The 25,090-nt window shown below is 36.8% G+C and overlaps 1 protein-coding gene across 1 annotated transcript; it reads left to right on the top strand.

Annotated features, from left to right (window-relative positions):
- The first annotated feature begins 14,683 nt into the window (after window positions 1–14,683).
- On the top strand, window positions 14,684–16,599 carry LOC113328659. The gene is made up of 2 exons (XM_026575696.1): window positions 14,684–15,685; window positions 15,987–16,599. The coding sequence occupies exons 1-2, from the start codon at window positions 14,911–14,913 to the stop codon at window positions 15,992–15,994; spliced, it is 783 nt and encodes a 260-aa protein (XP_026431481.1). The 5' UTR covers window positions 14,684–14,910; the 3' UTR covers window positions 15,995–16,599.
- Window positions 16,600–25,090: the final 8,491 nt, after the last annotated feature.

Below are 25,090 nucleotides of genomic sequence, written 5' to 3'. Positions count from 1 at the left end.
ACTCAGTAAACTAGTTGCATACCCTTGTTGTTTCACAAAGTAACCATCTGCTTTTTAAACTTCCAAACCGAGGAAACACCCAACTTCACCCAAGCTTTTCATATCAAAAGGTACAGACAAGTCACTTCGAAGACGATTCATTTCAGTATCATCGTCTCCAGTGATAATCATATCATCCACATATAAAAGAAGCACTATGCATACTGTAGTTGTCTTCATAATGAACAAACTTGAATCAGAGTTTGACGGTTTAAAGCCACAGAAATTAAGATATTGAGCAATCTTACCATACCAAGCACGCAGTGCTTGTTTGAGGTCGTACAATGCCTTCTTGAGTCGGCATACATGATGAGGATGTTGCTTAGAAACAAATCCTTGAGGCTGTTCCATAAAGATATCATGATCTAATTCACCATAAAGAAATGCATTCTTCACATCTAATTTCCATAAAGTCCACCCTTCGTATGCAGCAAGAGAAATAAGAGTATGCAGTGTTACCATTCTCGCAACTGGACTGAAAGTCTCTTCATAATCTAATCCATACTGCTGAGAAAAACCACGTGTCACCAGTCGAGCTTTATAACGATCTACAGTGCCATCTTCCTTCTTCTTTAACTTGTAGACCCATTTGCAAGTAACCAAGTCAACATCATCTGGTTTTGGTACAAGCTCCCATGTCGAATTCTTATGCAACGCATCTATTTCTTCACGCATCGCAACTTCCCATTCAGCAACTCCTTCAGCTTCATTATAATGCCTTGGTTTACCTTCATAAGTAACTCCCATCAGAAAGCAAGAAGTTACAGACACGTGATTACATTGAACTTCATAATCAGATAGGTGACTAGGTGCTCTTCGTTCTCTTGTAGACCTGCGGACAACGTCTTGCTGGATAGGAGAATCCCCCTCTCGAGAAGTAGAATCGTCATCCCCTTGTGCTCGAGAATCAGTATCAAGTGAAAAAGGATCTAAAACAGTGGTACTGTCGACACCATCATACGACGTTACTTCATCGAACACCACGTTACGAGAGACTGTAACCTTTTTTGTCTGAATATCCATACACCTCCACCCCTTCCTATGTGAATCATATCCAACGAACATACATTTTCTAGCTTTCGGGTCAAGCTTAGTTCGATTACTCTTGGGAATATGAACATAACAAAGTGAACCAAAAACCCGAAAGTAATTCACATTAGGTTTAACAACATACAAATTTTCAAAAGGGGATTTATCAGTACCTGGCCATGGAGGTAGTCGATTAATCACATGACAAGCACATTGAATAGATTCTTCCCATAGATCTCTAAGTAGTTGCTTTCATGCAACCATGACAAGCACATATCTCAGTAAGATGAGCTAGTTTTCTTTCAGCAACTCTGTTCTGTTGCGGGGTTTCAGGACATGTCATCTGGCGACGAATTCCATGTTCTCTGCAGTATTTGAAGAACTCATCCGACAAAAATTCTCCTCCATTGTCAGTACGTATACATTTAATCAGCTTTCCAAATTCCTTTTCTACTTCCAGTTTGAATTTTACAAAGATCGAAAATGCCTCATCTTTGTGTTTCAAAAAATAAACCCAAGAAAACCGGGTGAAATCATCCACAATTACCATTAAATATTGATAACCAGCACAACTAGGTGTCTTTGTTGGTCCTAAAAGATCCGAATGAAGTAATTGAAATAAAGAAGTAGACCGGTTTGTTGAACTTTGGAAAGGAAGGCGACGAGACTTACCATACTGACAACCAGAACATACAACATTTGTATGCATCTTCCGAAATAATGGCACACCTTCAAGTAACTGTTTAATGGAGATTTTTGTAATAACTGATAACCAACATGACCCAGTCGTGCATGGCAAAGTGAAATACTTGCATTTTGGCTTGTCTTTTCAACATAAGCTTCACCAGCAGATAAAACTTATAAATAATCTCTTCTTTGTCCAGTAAAGAGAACATCAGCATCAACAGATTTGAAATTTGAAAGAATTTTAACATCATTTGGACCAAATAAAACATACCTCCCGGAATCAGTTATTTGCGGTACGGAAAGAAGATTCTTTTTTAATCCAGGAACATGATAAACATCTGTTAACTCAACGCCATCTACATTAGAATTGTCCTTAAAAGTTAGCTGACCTTCTTTAACTACTGGGTGTAGCGAGTTATCAGCAGTAACAATAACTCTCCTCCCTTGGTGTGTACGAACTTCAGAGAGAAGAGAAGCATTACCTGTGGCGTGATGAAAACAACTAGAATCGACAATACAGTCTTTGGTATAATCAATGTAACTATTAGAACCTTTTCTTGCATTCGTGGATGATTCACCAACTTCAATAGAAAAACATTGCTCCCAAGTAGGTTGATTATCTTCCTCTTCTGCATGAACAACATTAGCATCTTCATCTGCAAGCTTTACACGAAAATTTGGTTCTATGTGACCAGATTTGCCACATCTTTTACAAATAATTTTCACCCGACAGTGCTTTTTGATATGTACATTCTTACCACATCTATGGCAGGATATGGTGTCATCTGTTGGTTTTGTAGTAGACTGGTTTCTACCTTTGTCTCTGGTGAAGAGCACATCCTCGACTTCAGAAATAGTCTTGTTGGACATTTGCTTGATTAATGCTTCTTGATTGGTTAGCAAGTTCTCTAGCTCAATGTCAGGGCTGAGTTTTCCACCCTTGTACTGAAGTAATAAATGGCATAAACTCCTTCCTCAAACCACGTATAAGATAACGACGCAATCTAGCCTATTTAATTGGATCATCTGGTTCTAATTCTGAAATTTTATAACACAAATTATTAACTTTTAAGAAGTATTCTGGAATAGAGAAATTACCTTGACTTATCACAGCAAGTTCATTCTCCAAATGTTGAAGTCTTGCAGTATTTTTCTTAGTAAACAAGTTTGCAAGAGCATCCCATATCTTCTTAGGTGTATCCATATCATGGATCTGATCAATAAGTTCTCTACTGGTCAATGTTCGTAATGCATACATAGCTTTCCCACATTTAACCTTCCACTTACGGCGTGCCTATGAATTCTATGGATTTTCCGCTGGAATTCGTTCTGCACCTGAAACCAACTCCCATAAATCTTGTCCTTGAAGATAAGATTCCATATATAGCTTCCAATACTGGTAATTACTGCCAACAAGTTTCTCTACAGTAGGTTGAGAAATAGAATTACTTCCACCATCCATGTTGATCAAAACAGTATAAAGTATAACACCACCTCTGCAAATGGAAAACTATGTTAAAAAAAAATTCAAAGAGTAATAAAATCAAACATTCTGTGAGCAATGGAAGAAAACACACACTCTATCACTAACCTAGCTCTTGTATACCATGTAACAAAAGATGATCGGGATAGATTGTAACACAGAGAGAGCAAATGAATAAACTGATTTTATTCCTCTAATGAAAATTACAGGGAGACAAGAAAATAATTGGGTTCGGTGTAGTGTATTCAACTGATCTTTACATCTCAATTTATACTAACCAGTCGACTAACAAATTCCCGAAGGTTCTCCTACTTTTATTCCAATAACTCGAACATGGACTCAACTAACTCCTACATAGACTGAACTGAAAGATAAACTTGCGACTAAATCAAAAGACGAAATCAAACTTACTAGAATCTCGGAGCTGCACTACTTTGCGATAGTGGATGCGGCCAAAACTAAATTATCTTGTATGCTATACTGGATTGCCATATCATCTGGCATTTGAAAATGGTGCAGTTTAACAAACGAGGGAAGAAAAATGTTGGCTCAACCCACATGGGATTAAAGAGCTCTACCTTTTCTTATAAAAATAACTTCAGGCTTAACTTCGATATGATTTATGTTATTTTAATCTGTCGTGAAAAATATAATGTATATAATTTTGGCAACACCAATATATCCTTTAGTTGCAACAACCAGAGGCACAACCACGTTAGAGGCACCCATGATAGGGCTGTCACTTAGGATTGTCACTGGTTCAGACCATTTTGTGGTTCCATTATATCAATCAATCATCAAGAACCTAAAAACTCCACTCCATCTCTCATTACATGTTGAGAGTCGCGCCAACCTCTTCTTCCATTGGCCGGTCAATGAAACCCTCGCTTCTGAATAGTTGAAAAACAGGTTATATTTCTATATTTTGTGATTGTTAGTTTTTAATAGGATCGATTTGATATAATGCTCCATACTGATCGGTAGGTTTAAGATTTTCTTATACCACGTTTACATGATTTAAAAAAATCTAGGCTTTCGGATCGGCTAAGGTTTGATTCACATTATCTTATAATACCTAGCTTTCTTTGTCCTTTTGTAGATCAAACTGGATCTACTCATAGCACTCACAGTATGGAGATGTTGATTCTCTAATACCAGATGGCCGTTTGGTCTCCGAGATATGGATTCATGGATTGTGTTAACTTGTGGTTACAAAGTGCCATCTGTACGTTTCCATAAAAGGCGCTTGAACCAATAGAAAAATACACGGAGTGAGTTAATACCCTAACAACTTTCTCTCTCGGTCAAGATATCCTCATACGCGCGATGTTAGCTGTACAGGACTTGGACCGAGATAAGTTGTTAAAGTTCTGTTTCTTCTTTTGTTATTATTTTACAATCAACTTTTTTTACGGTAATTTATATGTTTGATTTAAATTATTTATTGGTATATGGTTTATTTATTTTTTTTCTCTAATCTTTTATAGACAAGAAAAACGAAGAAAAAGAAAAATCATCAAAAAATGATTTATAATTTCTATACATCTAATGACACTGAAATCACCAAAAATCGGTGTTTTCTTTCTTCTTTATTTTTTTGCATAGAGAAAGATAAAAATCATCGAAAGATGGTTTGCAGTTTCTATTCCTGTAATGAAACTGTAATCACCCAAAATAAAATAAAATTGGTTTGGTGTAATCACGATTTAGCTACCTTTATGGTATTTAACACATGCATGATTGAAAAACCAACGACCAATTAAATTTGGTATCCTTGTCCTCTATATAAGGATCATGTGATTTATCCATATGGTTTCTATTTTTCTTTTTACAAGAAACCATCCGTCATACACTAAGTAGGTTTTTCCTATGTGATGACTAAATCGACAATATTGTTCTCCTCTTTTGTCGATACAATTTTGTTAAATCGTAAAAACCAATTAATATTTGGTTTTTCCATCAACCTCATGAGAAAGGAGATTTATTTAATAATAAATCATTGGTTTCTATTTTTTATAAGAAACCATTCATAATCCACTTTCTTTTTAAAAACAAAATAATGCTTCATAATTTTTTAAAGAAGCGTTTTCGCTATATCAACAATTAAAAGATGAAATATCACTATTATTGGTTAAACCAATTGCATTTACCAATTTAACGGAGAACTATTGAGTTCTTGCGGGATATTAAGCAATTTTGATTTTCCCTCATGGTAATAATCTCCAAAATTCGGATTCTCAACTTGTTAACCTAAATCATTAATTAATCCTTGTAGTGACTATATTGATCTCAATATTAATTTCTTTGAATGAAATAAAGTGTCTATAATTTCATTCTTAGGTGAATGAATATCTTGTCGGCCATATAGGTCATTGGAGATTTATGCTTTCTTGCTCTAACCAATGAATTCATGGTTGATTTTAAATTTGTACGTCAAGTAGACTACATTTTATTTATTTATTTGGACATTTCTTTTATGGCTTTTGAAGTCATTATCTACGGTCCAACTGGTGTTGTTAAAGTCCAGATGTTATTACGAGTATATGTCCTCGATTTAATCGGATAATACTCTGCGAACTTGTTTTCGTATATGAGACGATTATATTTCCGCCATAATCAGGGGGAGACTATACATTACCAAACGTTTCTCTACCATTTTGATCAAATCGAAAAAGGATGTCTACTAGGCGTGAAAATATCTTATATAGCTTTAATAAAAGCTTATGCCGTTTGAAAAAGAAAATTCAATCACATATAGCAAGCAAATCGCATTTTTTATATAAGCTACATATAGTGCTCCAACAAAGACTATCATAATACGATTCACATTCTCAAAATTCATATCTCCTCATTTGAATGATGAGGAGATTATAATTCCCCGCGCGTGCTGGTACCAGTAATTCTTTTGAATTTTTCAATATATGCATACATTTGAGAATTGTGTGAGCTCGTAGTAAGCTAAATTTGTTGTCGAATATTACAGTAGCTACTAAAATAATAAAGATGGTGGTTGTTAACCCCTCTGCAGAGGAATATCGACAATGTGATTGGTTGGCATACTTCCAAATAGATTGGATTAATTTCTCGATTAACGCGATTTTGGGTCCAAGACTTAACACTTTAAACTGGAAAGCCTATTAATTAAAGGTTGGTGTAGTCATATTGCGTATTAAGAGCGATTGAGGGTTATAAGTTCAAAGCCGAGGATTGGTTCAATAATATATCGTTCTCCCTATATGATGCAATTCGCATGGTAGTCTTGAAGGACTCATATTGCGTTCGCACAAGTGATTTGATTGGAGAACCTATTCAAATTTGTATTCTGTGGAGGATTCAAATTATATTTAGGCGGCCACTTGACTCGATTATGTCAGGTTTAACAATCCTTTATGTGTTTTTAGAAGTTCGGTACCAAACTGAAAATACGGATTAGTTAGTTGATGATATCAACTTTATTGTTCTCTTTAAGAGTCCTTAAAAACATTAAAATCCACGTTTTAGCAGCATAGATTCTATTTATTTCTTAAATCTGCAGTTAGAATTATGCTAGCTTAAACTCGTATTTGACTAGAGTTATGACTTTGATGCTCATTTTATGTAATACTCATATAGTTGAGTTAGCATACATATCTACGTCAGAAGTTGTAGTCTTTTCCCTTTGTTTCCGGTTTTATCCCATGTGGTTTTCCTGACAAGGTTTTAACGGGGCAACATCTCGTTGACGTTTGATTTTCTTTCAAAAATGTTGATATTTTGTGCTCTTTTTCCTTCGTCCAAAGTTTTTCCCACTGGGTTTTATTAGTAAGGTTTTAGTGAGGCAATTTATTCAACATGGTGGTCATCCAAGGGGAAGTTGTATAATTTTGGTTATTTGGTGGATTCCCACCATTAACTAGGTCATTCTGTGATGTTAGACCACATCAACATAAGAACCCTTAGGAATCTGGATATCATTCTAATCCATATATGGTATGATCACAAACTTTACTCAAAAATGGTACTATAAATACATATTGGAGAAACTACATCAACTAGTTCTACAAATCATCTCCAAGAAATTAGCAATCCACGACACAAGTGCTTAATGTACTGAAAGAAACATGAAGACTCGAGAACACTACCATTTGAAGACTAAAACAAAATAAGACTTCATCAACTGGCATATTTCTCACGAAAGCATTGCTATCCACAGCATTCAAGAAATTCGTTTATCGAAATTGGGAAGTGTCGACTCGAATATTTGCAAGCCAATATTCAACTGTAGTACTTATCAGGGGGGGCATCATAGTAAAAGGTATTTTGCTGGACAATCACGTTGTACTCTTTTTCCTTCATCAAGGTTTTGTCCCACTGAGTTTTTCCTTGTCAAGGTTTTAATGAGGAAACATGTGCATGTCCAACTGTGTTCTAAGTTTTCTCACAATTGTACTCTTTTCCCTTCGATCAGGTTTTGTCCCTTTTTTGATTTTCCTGACAAAGGTTTTAATGAGGCAACTGCTTAGATACAGTGGTCATCTAGGGGGCGTGTTATAAACGGAAGTTTATTAGGTAGATGCTCACTTCAGTGGGACCCCATTACTTGGGCACCAAGTATGTACACTCTATAAATAGAGTACCTAACCTTTGTAAACTCACACATGAATGAAATTTTTCCACTCATTTTCCCCTTTCCATTGTGTCTTTTGTTCTCTATCTTCTATTTACAAGAAAGAGTATATATGAGAGAGTGTTTTCAAGAGAATTATTTTTCGTATTTATGGTGCCAGGACCTACTCTTACTCCACGTTGAGAGTCGCGCCAACCTGCCCTCTCATTGGCCGGTCAATGAAACCCTTACTCCTGATTGGATGAAAAACAAGTTATACCCCTTAAATTTCGTGACCGTTAATTTTTAATAGGATCGATATGATATAATGCTCCATATTGGTCGGTAGGTTTGGGATTTTCTTACACCACGTTTACATGATTTTTATAAAATTTAGGCCTTCAGATTGGCTAAGAAAATTAACGAACATCTTTGGATAAAAAACAGGAAAAAAGAATATCTTTGCTAAAAAATGAGAATTTCCATATAGTCGATCTAATGCTCCAAATCTGACGATTGCAAAAGGAAATAAAGAAAATTGTAAAGAAATATTTTCTTTCATTTTTAAACTCGGAATTTATAAAATTAAAAAAAAAAGAATTATACGTAAATATTTTCCGGAAATAAGAATGGATAACGATAAGCATAACTTCTTTACTTTAATACTAGATTTTGTGCGCGTAGCGAAACTAGAGCTAGCAACGGATAGCCGAAATCCAAGATCCGTTTCCGAAAATCCGACATCCTAAAGAATTTAATGGGACATATCGGATATCGGATAATCTATCGGATAATACCTCTTATCGGAATCGGAATCAGAATAGGCTTCTTCCGTTAAGTTAGTATCCGACATCCGATGGCCTAGGAGTGTACTTGTAATTTCCTACCCCTAGGTATTATCTATCGAGTATCGATTGTCGGAGAACAACCTAATACTCTCTAGTCTCTACAGTCTACTTCTCTAATATCTAACCTAATACCGATGACCAACAGGAGAAGAGAATATAGCAGAGATCAGGAAATATTCGACAGAGAATATAGAGAGAGAAAACAAGGAAGGAATAACTAGGTAAGAATATCCGACAATCAAAGAGGAGGATACAACAATCAAGGGAGAAGGTACAACAATAATCAAAGTCAAAATGCACGAGTATTCGAAGATATAAAGATGCTATGATTAAACCCAACGATCGAAAAGGTTTGGGAGGATGTTGTACTAATGGGGAAAATACTAATACCTCTCAATTTAGGGATGGAACCTATCCCGGGAAGGTGCAGCCATGAATTCTGTGCATACCACAGATTCCGTGGGCATACTACTGGAGACTGCAGAAATGTGCAGTGGATAATAATATAAGAGGCATGAACGATTTTGATAAAATAATTGCAGTTAGGAATTGGATTATTTCACAGAGGAGTGCAGTTTGTCTAGTTCAAGAGACGAAAATGCAGCACATTACCGATGATCTTATTAGTCAGTTGTGATTTGACGACAATTATGGATGAAACTACATCCCATCGGTAGGCAACAGTAGTGGTTTATTGTGCATTTGGGATGGTAGCAGGTTCAAGAAGTTGAATGAGAGAGTTGGATACATGAACATCACTACTCTTTTCCTAAAAAGGTTAACTGAATTTCAGTGGGCGGTGACGAAGGCTTATAGTCCATGTGATTATAATTATAGAACTGAGTTCTGGAATGATATGGCTGAAGTGAGAGGCTGGTGGAACGGACCTTTGTGCATAGACGGAGATATGAATGTTGTAAGGCCAAGCGTAGAGAGGAATCGGGGCGATGGGGATAGTCCAACTAATTCTTTGCTTATCAACTTCATTTTGGAACAAGAGTTGATTGACCAGTCATTGGTAGGAGGATCTTTCACGTGGTCGAATAATGATTCTGACCCTCTTTTATGTAGGTTAGATAGATCTATTTTTAGTTACGAATTTGAGTAAGCATTTCCGACCTCTCTTCAAATAGTACTGACGAGAACAATTTCAGATCACAATCTTATATTACTGATTATAGAACTTTCAATGCCTTCCAAGCCATATTTTAAGTTAGATAGGGTTTGGGTGGAGCACAAGCATTTCGTGAGGAATTTAAAGCAGTGGTGGAAATATATGTTGTTTGTAGTGCAAGCACAGCTTTCTTCTTGAAACTTCAGAATTTAAAGCACATGATTAAACCTTGAAGAATGCAGGAATTTGGCTCCATTTCTAGAGATAAGAAGGCTCTAACAGGAAGGATTCACGATTTGAACATTCAAGAGGAAGATGGGCGTTACATCAAAACCAATTGGAAGAGAGAACTCAATGCAGGTTACTGTTGCGGAATATAGAAGCTATAGAGGCAGGTAAATGGCAGTTGCGGGCTAAGCAAAATGATTTTAGATGGGGCGAATCTAATACTAAATATTTTCATGGTATGGCTAGCACAAGGAGGAATAGAAACACAATAGCCAAGCTTCAGGTTGGAGGGGTCGACTGTTTTGATCAAGGCATTATAAGAGAAGAAATTCGTAGTTTCTATATCAATTTGTACTTAAACTGAATAAGTTGAATTCAGGTATGGAAAATCTTTTTTTCCCTAAGATCAAAGAGGAGGAAAAACTTTGGCTTGAGAGGGAGTTCTCGGAGGAGGAAGTTTGGGGAGTTGTTAAACAGATGAGATGTAATAAGGCGCCTTGTCCAGATAGTTTTACGGCTGATTTTCTCAAGAGTTGCTAGGGTGTTTTGAAAGATGAATCTTATCAAGGATTTCCACAGAACTGTTCTATTAATTAAAGGTTTAATTGCTCTTTCATCACATTAATTCCGAGGAAAAAAGATTCTTGTACTCCGAAAGACTTTAGACCGTTAAGTCTTATTTGTAATGTGGAAAACATTCTGTCTAAACTGATTGCCCTCAGACTGAATAAAGAAATGCCCAATATTATTTTGGACTTTGAAGGAGATTTCATTCATGACAAGCAAATTCTTGATGGAGTTCTCATTCTGAATGAATGTGTGGATAGTAGGTTGAAAGCTAAGAAGCCTGGGATTCTTTGCAAGATTGATATGGAGAAATCGTTTGACAATGTCAATTGGCAATCTCTTGGATTAGATGGTGTGTAACTTCTTCGAATTTTTCTGTTCTTGTGAATGGTAGTTCGACGGAGGTGAAAGTTAGTTTGGGTAGGGTGGACAAAGATTTGTTTGCCTAAGGATAATGAGAGATTAGGTTTGAGGAATCTAAGGGAAATCAATCGGGCTTTAGAAGAAGAAAATTCAAGAGAAGTTCAAGAAGAATAATGATTTGCTAATGCCGGATGTGATTCTAAAACCCAATTCAGAAGTTTATGGAAGAACGTGGTGAATATAGTTTCGACGGTTCATAACATGGATCAGTTTACAGTCAATGACGGTAACGAAAACAGATTTTGGAAGGAAAAATGGATTGATGGAGGTTGGTTAAAAGACATTTTTCCGGAGGTGTTTAAGGTAGTGAAAGATAAAGATGTCACTATAGCAGAGATGATTAGAAGCATTAGATGACAGTGTGTTTTTAAGAGAGTTTTGAATGCTAATGTGCATCTAGACTGGGATTTTCTTAGGCGTGATGTTAGTATTCCAAATCTTGTGGAAGGCGTATATGAGATATTTATTATGGATATTTTAATACGGCAAAATTCTAAGAGACTTTAGCTGGGCAGTTTGAGACGTGCATTTTCGCGAAGCATCTATGGAAGAATAATATTCCTCGTAAGGTCAGTTTTATTATTTGGTCTCCTTTTCATAATTCTCTTCAACTAGAAATATGTTAAGGCTTAGAGGAGTGGAGATAGAAAGTGATTTGTGTGCTTTTTATATATCTAAAAGAGAAACAACGGATCATATGCTCTTGCATTGTCCTTGCTCGTTTGAAATACGAAACTATTTCATCAAAGCTTCCCGGATCTCGTGGCCAATGCCGAGGTCACTTCTTGAGTTGTTTGAAGCTTGGAATATAAATGCTTTGAGAGGTAGAGGTAAATGGGTATGTGGGATGAGATTATTGATAATGTTGCACTCATCAGGAAACGAAATCAGGGATTGTATAAGTTTGAGAATAAATCACTTGAAACGATGTATGCATTATAATTTTCTTTTCATACTTCTGATTAATATAAATTAGGAACTACAATTCAGTGTCCAGACATGTTTATTTGTCACATCCAATATCTTTATCAGTTTGGCCTTTTGGATTTATAAAGACAAACATCCATCGTCTGTCATATCCAAATATAAGAGCGGAAATTAATTAAGGCAATCAATAATCACAGTATTACTTTTATGACAGTGTTCTTCTAATAGAATTTTATTCTATATGCACGAACCTTCAATGTTCACATGAGCCCTATCGTTATTAGAGACACCTAGCTAAGTTGTTTATCTGATTCAGTTAGTGACTGACTGAGGATTAACATTTCCGTCACTCCCATCGCAGGCTGGAAAAATCTAAGGAGTGTGGTCTCAATAATAAGTGACTTTTTGTAATGCTAATGGCCATGGTATTTTGTTGGAATAGTTTAGTGTTTGAATATAATACATACATAGACCGTAAGTAAACAATTTATGGAAAAATTGTAAGCAACATGATCACTTGATTAAAAATGTGGAAGAGAATATTAGTTGATTAACGGAATAATTTCTAACTAATTTTAGTATTTCAATCCTATCCATTTGTACAAGAGATCAACACGACTACTTTACAAAATTCTGAGAAATTTTCTCAACACTTGATTACAAGTCATCTAATTGAGATGTAAGATTCATAAATGTTTCTTTGCTACAAGGAATCGTAACACCTCCCATTGGATAATCAAACCCGAATTCTTCTCCTGCTTGATTTAGAAGTTCTTGATACTAATATGATTCAAACATGATATTGTAATTACAAATATTTTCTTGAATTGAGTCTATCTAACACGTCAGTTTCTCAACCAGCAGTCCTGACTCTCAGGATATATATAGCTCAGGGTTTCCATCTCATACAGTCTCACCAGCTCAACGTGGTCCATCCATATCTGTAGAGGCTCCTACAGAAACACCACAAAGCACTACTGACACGCCAGTAGTGTTCCCCACTGCACCATCACCAGTGCATCCTTCTCGTGATGTTATTTTGTCTTATTCATCCGACTCTTTAGTCACTCCTGCGGACCCTAGGCCATCTCGTTCCAGAAATCCTCCTACATACTAGAAGGATTATCATTGTTCTTCCACCACGTGTGCGTCCACATCAGTCTATCCAATGACTAATTATCTCTCATTTGATACATTCAAACCATCTCATAAGGAATTTTTTAGCTGTTGTTGTGCTGACAGATGAACCAAAATCATTTTCTCAAGCCATTAAATGTCCTAAATGGCGAGCATCTATGTACAAAGAAATTCTTGCTTTACAAGTAAATAATACTTGGATTGAGGTTGATTACCACCTAGTAAGATAGCAATTGGATGTAAGTGGGTTTTCAAAATTAAGTTTAACTCCGATGGCACCATTGAACGTTACAAGGCTCGACTTATCGCTAAGGTTTACAATCAACAAGAAGGTATTGATTATTATGATACTTTTGCACTTGTAGCTAATCTTGTCACCGTTCGTGTTTTATTGTCCATTGCATCCATCAAGGGTGGATCTATCCATCAGTTAGATGTCAAAATGCCTTCCTCCAAGGGGATCTGGATGAAGAAATTTACATGAAAATACCTTCTGATTTATCTCGCAAAGGTGAGTCTAAAGTTTTTAAACCTAATAAATCTCTTTAATGCCTTAAACAAGCCTCTCGTCAATGGATTGCCAAAGTTACTTCGGTTTTCGTTAAGGACTAAGGTCGCACTGGAGCTCGCGTTTCATCCTTTCCCACGGATACGCATATTAAATTACTTCCTACAGATGGAAAAGATTTAACTGATCCAAGCTCTTTCCTTCATCTCATTGGCCTCCTTTTATATCTCACTGTCACTCGTCCAGATATAACATATGCAGTCAATTACTTAAGTCAGTTTATGAAACATCCACGTACATCTCATCTTGATGCTGCTCACCGTGTCCTCCGTTACCTCAAAGGTACAATTGGGCATGGCATTTTTCTCTCATCTTCCAATATCCTCTCATTACATGGATACACGGATTCAGACTGGGAAGGATGTCCACTTACTCGATGTTCCACTACATGCTATTTTGCTTCGATAAGTTCTAGTCCTATATCATGGAAATCAAAGAAGCAACCCACTGTTGCTCGCTCTTCCCCTGAAGCTGAATATCATTCTATGGAAAATCTTACAGCTGAACTTCAATGGTTACGTTATCTTTTCAAGGACATGCATATTCCTTGTTCTTTACCTATCACCATCTCTTTTGATAATCAAGCCGCAATTCACATTGCTCAAAATCCAGTTTTTCACGAACGTACCAAACATATAGAAATTGATTTCTACTTTGTTCGTGAGAAGTTACTCAATGGATTGATTTTGCCAAAGTATCTTCCATCTTATGATCAACTCGCAGAAGTTTTCACAAAGCCTCTAGGAGCTCAGCAATTTGGCCGTCTGGTTAGCAAGTTGGGCGTCCGTTCATGCTCTCCCGCTCCAACTTGAGGGGGTATTAAGATGTTGTATATTATCATCTCCTTGTATCTAGTCTTAGTTGTTGTAACAAAGTCAATGCCTAGAATACGTCCTCCTCTTTTTTATATCAATAAGGTTTTATTTGTTAAGTCTTCCTATTTCTTTGCTTGACTAGCTATGTATTTGGATGTTTGTAACTTCCTGTACAATGTACTTACTATAAATACATAATCAATGAGATAAAATCGACACAGTTGTGTGAGATACCAAAACCTCAGTCCCAGATTTAATTATGGTATAGTAGAGCTATGTTAATTTTTTTCTTTCTAAACAATCATCTCCATGGATATTGAAGACGATCCTACCTCTTCAATCGATAAGAATTCTGTTCTTTCTCCAACAGCCGTAATATGTCCATTATGCGGATAATCCCACCTCACTCATCTTCATCCCTCTCCTAACAAGTGATAACTATTGCACTTGGGGAAGAGAGATGACAAAAGCGCTCAGTGCGAAAGGCAATACAGGTTATATTGGTGGTACTGTCAAAAAGCCAACTAGCACCACTGATCTACCTCACTGGACGAGATGTGACGATTTGGTTGGAAGATGGATTTCCAATTATGTGGATCCATCGATTCAATCAAGCACCATGAAACAAGACAACTTGTATATTGCAAGGTATTACACTAATCTGAAATCTCTTTGGGATCAATTGGATGCTTTCAGGCAAATTGAACCCTGTATTTGTGGTGCCGGAAAGAGCTATGTTGAAAATCATAATCAGGATAGGTCAATGGAGTTCTTACAAGGATTACATGATCGGTTTTCTTCATTGCGGAGTCAGATTCTTCTCATGGAACCCATGCCTTCCCCTGCCAAGATTTATAATCATGTGAGACAAGAAGAGGAGCAGCAAGGTATAAACTCTTCTTGTCTTCCATTTGTTGAATCTGCAACCATTAATGTTACTTGTAGTGACAATCGCAACCAGAGACCTTTTCCAAATAATGGTCCCAACAAGCGTGCACGTCATTTCTGCGATCATTGCAATAAGTATGGCCACACTAGGCAAACCTACTGGAAATTAAATGGATATCCGAAGGATTTTCCAATGCCAAGGGATCTAGAGTCTCATGTAATTGCTGCTGTTACTCAACCTGCAACTACTGCACCACCCATCAGTGCCGCTCAATATGCACGTCTTGGGTCTCTCCTTGAACCTGAAAATGATTGCACTGATGTAGCTCCGTATGCCAATTTTGCTGGTATGTCTCTTTCTTGTTCTAATGATATTTGGATTATTGATAGCGGGTCAACCCATCATATTTTTTATTCGCTATCTCTTTTTTCTTCTCATATTGTGGTTAATAAACCACTCACTGTTCAGCTATCAGATGGTACACATACATCTGTGGCTCACATTGGCACTGTGAATTTATCACCTCATACTGAATTGCTAAATTATTTCATATCCCGAGCTTTAAGTTCAATTTAATATCCGTCAGTAAACTCTCCAGCACACCTACTTGTTGTTTTAAATTCTCACACGATTCTGGTGTATGTCAGGGCCGTAGAACCACCAAAGTGATTGGATGGAGTAAGCAGGTGGCAGGCCTATATCATTTCTGTTTTCAACCATTTGCTTTATCTTTAGCTGCAAATAAGCCTGTTGATACAGTGCACTTCCGTCTAGGAGCTCAGCAAAGCCGCTAGGAGCTCAACAACTTGGCCGTCTGGTTAGCAAGTTGGGCGTTCGGTCATGCTCTCCCGCTCCAACTTGAGGGGGTAATAAGATGTTGTATATTATCATCTCCTTGTATCTAGTCTTAGTTGTTGTAACAAAGTCAGTGCCTAGAATACGTCCTCCTCCTTTCTAGCTCAATAAGGTTTTATTTGTTAAGTCTTCTTATTTCTTTGCTTGACTAGCTATGTATTTGGATCTTTGTAACTTCCTGTACAATTTTCTTACTATAAATACATAATCAATGAGATAATCTCGACACAGTTGTGTGAGATACCAAAACCTCTATCCCATATTTCTTTACGACCGTATGGTCTTCCCTATCTACTACCATTACCTTATGAAGTAGAACCTAAAGACATCTATTCAAAACAGATTTAGGCTTGGGTATGGAAGTGAGGTCTGTCTTGTTATCTTGGTCTGATGCAGTGGGACTTAAATCACATATAAATTCTACCAAAGTATGCTCAATTGAGAGACATTGTTTTGCTAAATTCTACCAAAGTATGCTCAATTGAGAGACATTGTTTCTATCTTTCTATAATTGTTTGCTACTGGTGTAGTCTCCTTGTATCTTCTTCTTCCTGTACATTTGAATATACTTATCTGTTATATTTCTCTTTCTCGTGAAAAAAAAAAAAACATTGAAATGACAGATGGTTTAGCTATCTTCGTATAACAACTATTTGATGCGCTGTTTTTGGATGGTGGAATATTAATTTTTATTTCAAGTTTTGGAAAATCGAACTCAGATTTCTTGACATTGCACTCAACAAAATATGAAATAAAGGATAGTAGTTAGTGGATAAAGATGGAGAATAAATCATAATCAATTTTTATAAGAATTTTCTTTTCTATACTTCTCATTAATTAATATCAGTAATGAACTTCTACAAAGTTTGATTTCAGAGAAAAATTATATTTACATGATTCTAGAATACAAAATTTTAGAATTCGGTGATCACAATTCATTTAACTGAGAAACAAGATTAACAAAAGAGGCTTCGTTGCAAGGAATTGTGAGCCCACCCATTGGATGTTCAAATCCAAATTCTTCTTCGGCTAGACTTAAAAGATCTTGGAATGAAGGCTGGTTCAAGTACCACACTGGAATCACAAATTTCTTCTTGAGTTTAGTACTTTCACCAACATAAACTGTGACATGTCCTTTTGGGGTTATCTCAGCATCGTCTCTCACTTTGGAAAATGATCGCCTGAGAATCTTTGCATGTAAGTTGAAACCCATGTTGCTGCAGAATTTTAGGAACAAGTAAACCAAGAATTGGATTCTTAAAATACTGATAGAAGAACAACGAGAGAATAGGAGAGTTGTATAAGGATATGATAGTTTACTAGTTTTTGATGGTTTAAGTACTATCGATGTGGGTGACTATATATAATAGAAGATGATAACAAGATAAGAGAAATTGCAAGATAGGTTGGCTATCGTTTATGGTTCTACGGAATTGAAAAGCATGGCGAACCAACATTTGCTTGTCTATTCCGTGAGCTCTATAACATGGGTTTGCCTGCTTCCAAAATGTTGTGCGGTCAAGTGGATAATCAAAATAATATTCTGATATTTAACATATTTAGCCCTACCTTTTGAGAGAGCTACTACAACTACAAATGGCTCTCTCATACAACTATAAATGTTGTATATCTTGCATATAGAAATTTATTAAGTGTCCAGACATGTTTATTTGTAACATCCAGTATCTTTATCAATTTGGCCTTTTGGATTTACAAAAACAAACATCCATTGTCTGTCATATCAAAATATAAGAGGGGGTTCATTTACAAATTAATTAAGGCTATCAATAATCACAGTATTACTTTTATGACAGTGTTCTTCTAATAGAATTTTATTCTATATGAACGAACCTTCAATGTTCACATGAGCTCTATCGTTATTAAAGACAGCTAGGTAAGTTGTCTATCTGATTCAATTAGTGACTGACTGAGGATTAACATTTCCGTCACTCCCATCGCAGGATGGAAAAATCTTGGCAAAGCATTCATAACTTTTTAGCATTAGCAATGTTAGTTCCCCATTTTCGGCAAGTATTCCAGCACGATGGTTACTTTCTCTTCTCTATAAACGATAATTTAAGTAGTGTAGTTTCATTAATATCTCTTAGACCATTTTACAGCAGTAACAACCACCAGTATTAAAAAGTGACTTTTCGTAATGCCAATGGCCATGGTATTTTGTTGGAATAATTTTGTGTTTGTCATAAATTTTTGGATTAAAAAAAAATTGATGGAAGAATTTTAAGCAACATGATCACTTAAAATTTTTTAGATTAATTTCTAACTAATTTTAGTATTTCAATGTTATCCATTTGTACAGGAGATTAACATGACTACTTTTAATTGAGATGTAAGATTCTTAAATTTTTCTTCGCTACAAGGAATTGTAACACCTCCCATTGGATAATCAAACCCAAACTCTTCCCCTGCTTGATTTAGAAGTTCTTGGATAAAATATGATTCAAATATGATATTGGAACTACAAATCTTTTCTTGAATTGAGTCTCTCTGACTGAGGGTTTCTATAACCCAAGACGAGACAAGATGAACAACACGAGACAAGAAGAATAATTCAATTGTGATTTTCTGTCTTTCATTGATAACAAGGACTCCTATATAAAGGAGTTAGATTTACAAAAATCTTGTGAAGATATTCTAAGAGAGGTGAATATCTCTCAAACAAGGTAAGTGAATATATACAAAATATATAAGAATATACATCCAATACCCCCTTCAAGTTGGAGCATGAAGAGTCGAAATGCCCATCTTGAGAAGAAGATTTTGAAACTGCTGACGACCCAAAGCTTTAGTCAGAAAATCAGCTAGTTGAGAGGTAATATGAATATAAGATGGAAGGATAATACCTCGAAGTATTTCATCACGCACAAAGTGACAGTCAATCTCGATATGCTTCGTTCGTTCATGAAAGACAGGATTATTAGCAATATGTTACGCAGCTTGACTATCACAATGAGTCGAAACTGGTTTTGTATGTCCTATACCAAAATTCCGTAACAATCCTTTTAACCATATAATCTCACAAGTTGTGGAAGCCAAATCACGATATTCTGCTTCGGCTGAGGAACGAGAAACTGTGGTTTGTTTCTTGGTTTTCCAAGATATAGGAGAACCCCCGACAAAGATAAAGTGATCCGTGAGTGAACGACGACTAAGTGGACAACTAGCCCAATCTGCATCACAATCAGCGTCAAGAACTAACTTGGAATCTGCTCGAAGTAAAATACCTTGCCCATGGCTAGATTTCAAATAGCGCACAACTCGAAGTGCAGCATCCCAATGTGATTGAGTTGGATGTTGCATAAACTGGGACAAAATATGAACAGAGTAACACAGATCCGTCCGTGTAAGATTGAGATAAATTAGTCTCCCCACCAACCTTCTATAACGAGCAGGATCAGGCATGGGCGAGTCTGATGCAAGAGCCAGCCGATGATTCTCCTCCATGGGAATATTAGCTGGTTTGGAACCGAGAAGGCCTGTTTCTGTCAAGATATCTAGAGCATATTTGTGCTGACAAAGAAAAATTCCTTTGGAACTTCTAGCTACCTCAATGCCAAGAAAATATTTTAATTTCCCCAAATTCTTAATATGAAAACATCTGCTTAGATATTCCTGAAATTCGCAAATAGCAGCTTTGTTGTTACCAACAATAACAAGATCATCCACATACACTAGAATATACATAATAATATTTCCTTGGCGATAAAGAAATAACGAGTGATCAGAAGCACTGGTAGAGAAACCATATGTATGCAAAGCAGTTGCTAGCTTAGCATACCAACACCGGGGAGCCTGGCGTAAACCATACAGAGACTTACGAAGTCTACAGACTTTGCCAGATAATCCATTACTGAAACCAGGAGGAAGTCGCATAAAGACTTCTTCATTTAAATCACCATGAAGAAACGCATTGTGTACATCCATTTGAACTAACTCCCAGTTGTTTATCGCAGCAACCGCAAGAAGAGTTCGGACAGTAACCATCTTTACTGTAGAAGCGAAATTTTCAGTGAAATTGATTCCTTCCTTTTGATGATTTCCAAAAACGACTAATCTGGATTTGTTGCGCTCAACCGAGCCATCAGATTTTCGCTTAATTCGAAAAACCCACATACAACCAATTGCATACTTGTTGGCAGGAAAATCTTCAATTGTCCATGTACCATTGGAGATTAGTGCAGCAATTTCAGCCTGCATTGCCTGACGCCATCGCGTATCAGCCATTGCCTCTTTAAATGATTTGGGTTCAACATCATTTGAAATAGCTGCAACAAAAATACGATGTGCAGCATAAAATGCATCACAATTCACAATATGAGTTATAGGATAGGGAGTACCTGAGGACTTGACTGGTATAGGTGAAGCTTCAGGGGAAACCAAGGTCGTGTTAGAATGTTTTGAAACACCCTGCCAGTGAACAAAATCCTTATGCCTGACATTCTCAAATTTTGTACGTTTACCCCGGCCTAGTTCCTCGTCTGCAACTATATTGTGATGATCTCGACTATTTGCAGTTTCGATGGGAGAACGAGTAACAGATTCTGTACCAGACGCAGGTACAGCAGAAGAAGAGGCATGAGACAATGTTGAATCAGTATCCTCACCAGCAGAACATGTATCATTTACAGCAGGTGCTGTCTGAGAAATTGCCTATATATCATTATCAGCGATATGTGCTGTGTCCTGTACAACATCCAGGAAGTCTGACGGAATGCTGGAACCAGTCTGTGGAGGTCCAGTATCATCAGGTGAGGGAATAGCAGCGGAAGAAGAACCACCAGAGACATATGTATCATTGTATTCAGCTTCAAAATGATTGTCAGACAAATTCCTAGTAACTGGTTCAGTGACCTCATCAGAATACAATGAGTGCAGTTTCAGAAGCTCATCGTTATCTGCCAACGGGAAAGTATCTTCAATAAAATGTACGTCTCGAGACTGAAAGTAATGACCTGTGTCGAGATCAAATAGATGCCAGGCCTTCTTTCCAAATGGATAGCCGAGAAATATGCAACGACGACTGCGACTGTCAAATTTATCGCAAGGGTTGAGGTTTTTCGCGTAACAGAGACATCCGAATACCCTAAGGGAGTGAATAGGTGGAGCTGAACCATAAATAAGGTCATAAGGCGTCTTGAAGTGAAGAACACGAGAAGGGCTTCTATTAATCAAATAGGCAGCGGTAAGGACACATTCACCCCAAAAATCGATTGGTAAGGATGCTTGAAAACGTAGAGCACGAGAAACATTAAGAATGTGACGATGCTTCCTTTCCACCCTAGCATTTTGATGTGGTGTCTTAACAGCAGAAGTTTGATGAACAATGCCATTGTTTCGAAAATAAGAGAAGATACCTTTGAACTCGGTTCCATTGCCACTGCGTAGAGTCTTAACCTTTCGAGTAAACTGTCGGTCAACCAGTGCAAAAAAATTTGTTAACAAGGTAGGTACCTCATCTTTGGTTTTCATCAAATACACCCAAACACATCTAGAAAAATCATCAACAATTGTTAAAAAATATCTCGAGTTACAGGCACGATTTGGATGATAAGGCCCCCAAACGTTGCAATGAATTAACTCAAATAAATCAACTGCCCTATTATTACTCAATGGAAAAGAAGTACGAGTTTGCTTGGCTCTATGATAGACATCACAAGCATGAAAATCTAACTGGCTATCAATACGACCGATTTGAGGTAGAGACTTCAAAGCTTGGATAGAAGGATGATCAAGCCGTTTTTTCCATAATTCTGTAGTAATCTTCTCTAACACGACGTTGACACGATTTGGTTCCACTGCCATCAAGCAATACAGCCCATCCGTGAGCTTACCCATACCAATCCTCGTCCTCAAAGTATGGTCCTGTATAACACATTCAGAATTAGTGAATTGAACACTGATAATATTCTTCTGTGCATGGTTAACATGCGATGAAGATAAAAATTTAGATACAGAGAGAAGATTGCATGTGAATTGAGGAACGAACAGCACATTGTGCAATATAATACATTCATTTAACTTCACAATCCCAATTTTGGTTGCTTGTATGCTGACACCATTCGGCAGACCAACTTGAAGAGGACTAATATTACGACAAGATTCAAACAAATTGTCATCGCAACAAACATGATTGGAGGCTCCTGTATCAACAATCCAGGTATGACCACGCTTACCAGAGAGACGAACATGATTCGTAGTTGGCATCTCACCAACGACAGCGTTTGCCTTAGCTGCTGGTTGGTTACGGTGAGTTGGTGACTCGGTTTTGAGATTAGCCGCAGGTGGACGTCTGGGCTGGCGACCATATGGATATCCGTGCTTCTCCCAACAGCGATCCTCAAGGTGTCCATTGTGACCACAATAGGTGCACTTCAATGGAGGTTTGACATCTCCTGTTTTGGATCCTTGTGGCTTATTTCCGTGAGCGAGAAAATCCATTGGAGTACGATATCCTCCTTTGGCTGAGTATAAGAACGAACCTCTTCCTCTTGGATGAGACGAGAGTACACAATGTACAGAGGCGGAAGTGGTTCGGTGCCCAAAAATACTAGAACGAACATTAGCATAATAGGGTATGAGACCCATTTAAAAATTCACGTACCTGATCATTGTTACGTCGAGTACGAAGAATCACATTAAGACCACGAGTACAACCGGAGCATTGAGAAGAAGGTAAGGCATCAAAGTCATTGATGTCATCCCAGAGTTTCTTCAGCTTCCCGTAATAGTCTTGTATAGACTCTCCATCTTTTTGTTTGCAACCAGCGACATCAGATTTAAGCTGAAATTTTTTTATTCCATTCCCAAGAGAAAAACGAAGCCTGATATCTTCCCATAAATCGAATGCGGTGTCACGATAAGAAATTGAGGAACGAAGAACTGGATCAATTGTGTTAAAAATCCAGGCAACGATCATGTAGTTTATAGTCCACCAATCATCCAGGTCAGAAGAATCAACAGAAGGTTTAGAGATTTTACCGTTAATGAAGCCCAGTTTTCGTTTCGCACCCAGAGAAATACGAAACCCTTTATCCCATTCTTCATAATTCGATCCTTTGAGAACTATATGTGTGATGATAGTTCCTGGTCCATCATTTGAAGCTAGATCATATATAGAGGACTGGCTTTTAGGTGAAGAGGAAGATGAAGTTAAAACACTAGATATTGCTACCGGACTCAAGATACCATGAGGGTTTCTTTTAGGTGACTGGCTTTTAGTATTTCAATGTTATCCATTTGTACAGGAGATTAACATGACTACTTTTAATTGAGATGTAAGATTCTTAAATGTTTCTTCGCTACAAGGAATTGTAACACCTCCCATTGGATAATCAAACCCAAACTCTTCCCCTGCTTGATTTAGAAGTTCTTGGATAAAATATGATTCAAATATGATATTGGAACTACAAATCTTTTCTTGAATTGAGTCTCTCCGACCGAGGGTTTCTATAACCCAAGACGAGACAAGATGAACAACACGAGACAAGAAGAATAATTTGATTGTGATTTTCTGTCTTTCATTGATAACAATGACTCCTATATAAAGGAGTTAGATTTACAAAAATCTTGTGAAGATATTCTAAGAGAGGTGAATATCTCTCAAACAAGGTAAGTGAATATATAAGAATATACATCCAATACCAACGTAAACTGCAAAATGTCCTTTTGGGATCACCATCTCGTCGTTCTTGCCTTTCGAAAATGATCGTTTAAGAATTTTTGAAGTCAAAGTGAAACCCACATCAATCTTTTTGTTAAAGACGAAGAGAATTAGGAAAGCTGATTAAAGATTAAAATTACCCTATATTTCAAAATTTGCTAATTCAATATCATCAGTTTGTACAAGAGATTAAAACCACCCTATATTACAAAATTGTTGAGAAGTTTTCTGTGCACTTGATTACAACTCACTCAGTTGAGATGTAAGATTCATAAACGTTTCTTCGCTGCAAGGAATTGTAACACCTCCCATTTGGGAAATCAAACCCAAATTCTTCGCCTGCATGGTTTAAGAGTTCTTGGACACAAGTATGATTCAAATATGATATAGGAACTACAAATCTCTTCTTGATTTGACTCTCTCCTACATAAACTGCAAAATGTCCTTTGGGGATCACCATCTCATCATTCTTCCCTTTCGAAGAAGATCGTCGGAGTATTTTTGAAGTCAAAGTGAAACCCATATCTGTAGCTTAAAGCTAGTTGAAAATTAGATTTTCTGGATGTAGACTTGATTGAACGATGTTATAGGAAGATGTTTAAGATGTGAATACTTTGATGTTATGGTTGTTTGAGCTTTTGAAATGTGTTTATGTATATATAGAGGAGGATAGAGATGACGGAACAGTAGAAGAGATTAATAATTTGGCGAGGTGCCTATCAAAAAGTTAAGGTGGAAATAAAAAGAAGGATTTGTGTATTCGGTGTGCTCATAGATAATTATACTATCACATGGTTTGGTTCCTCCTACTTAATTAGATGATTGTTTGTTTTTGTTTGCTTGCACACTTACAAGAATTAGTGGTATAATTTTACTCAATGTATTCTAGTTAGGTGTGCAACATGCAAAGAAATATGACCACTTATTCCCTATATTCCATTACGAAAGATATGCAACATGAGCTAGACAATGTAATCTCTGTGGTTTCAATATGCCCTATCACATGTTCCATATCTATCATACACAAATTCAGTCAGGGGTCCATTAGCTTGTCTACTTGAATCATACAGATGAATGGATTGGAATTACTAGAAAATAGATTGCCTTTCGTGTAGTTTAGAGTTTACGTTAAAAGTACTTGCGATAATGGGCAACAAGTCCTGATGGTACTTTAGGAACCTTCTAGTCACAGTTTTTCTTTCTTATTTTAGCGTT

This window comes from Papaver somniferum, unplaced genomic scaffold, assembly GCF_003573695.1.
Source record: "Papaver somniferum cultivar HN1 unplaced genomic scaffold, ASM357369v1 unplaced-scaffold_114, whole genome shotgun sequence".
NCBI lineage: Eukaryota > Viridiplantae > Streptophyta > Magnoliopsida > Ranunculales > Papaveraceae > Papaver > Papaver somniferum.
This window is presented reverse-complemented; position numbering and strand designations above follow the sequence as displayed.

Coding starts and splice junctions, on each gene's coding strand:
- LOC113328659 (XM_026575696.1), top strand. CDS start 14,911: ATGACAAAAGCGCTCAGTGCGAAAGGCAATACAGGTTATATTGGTGGT.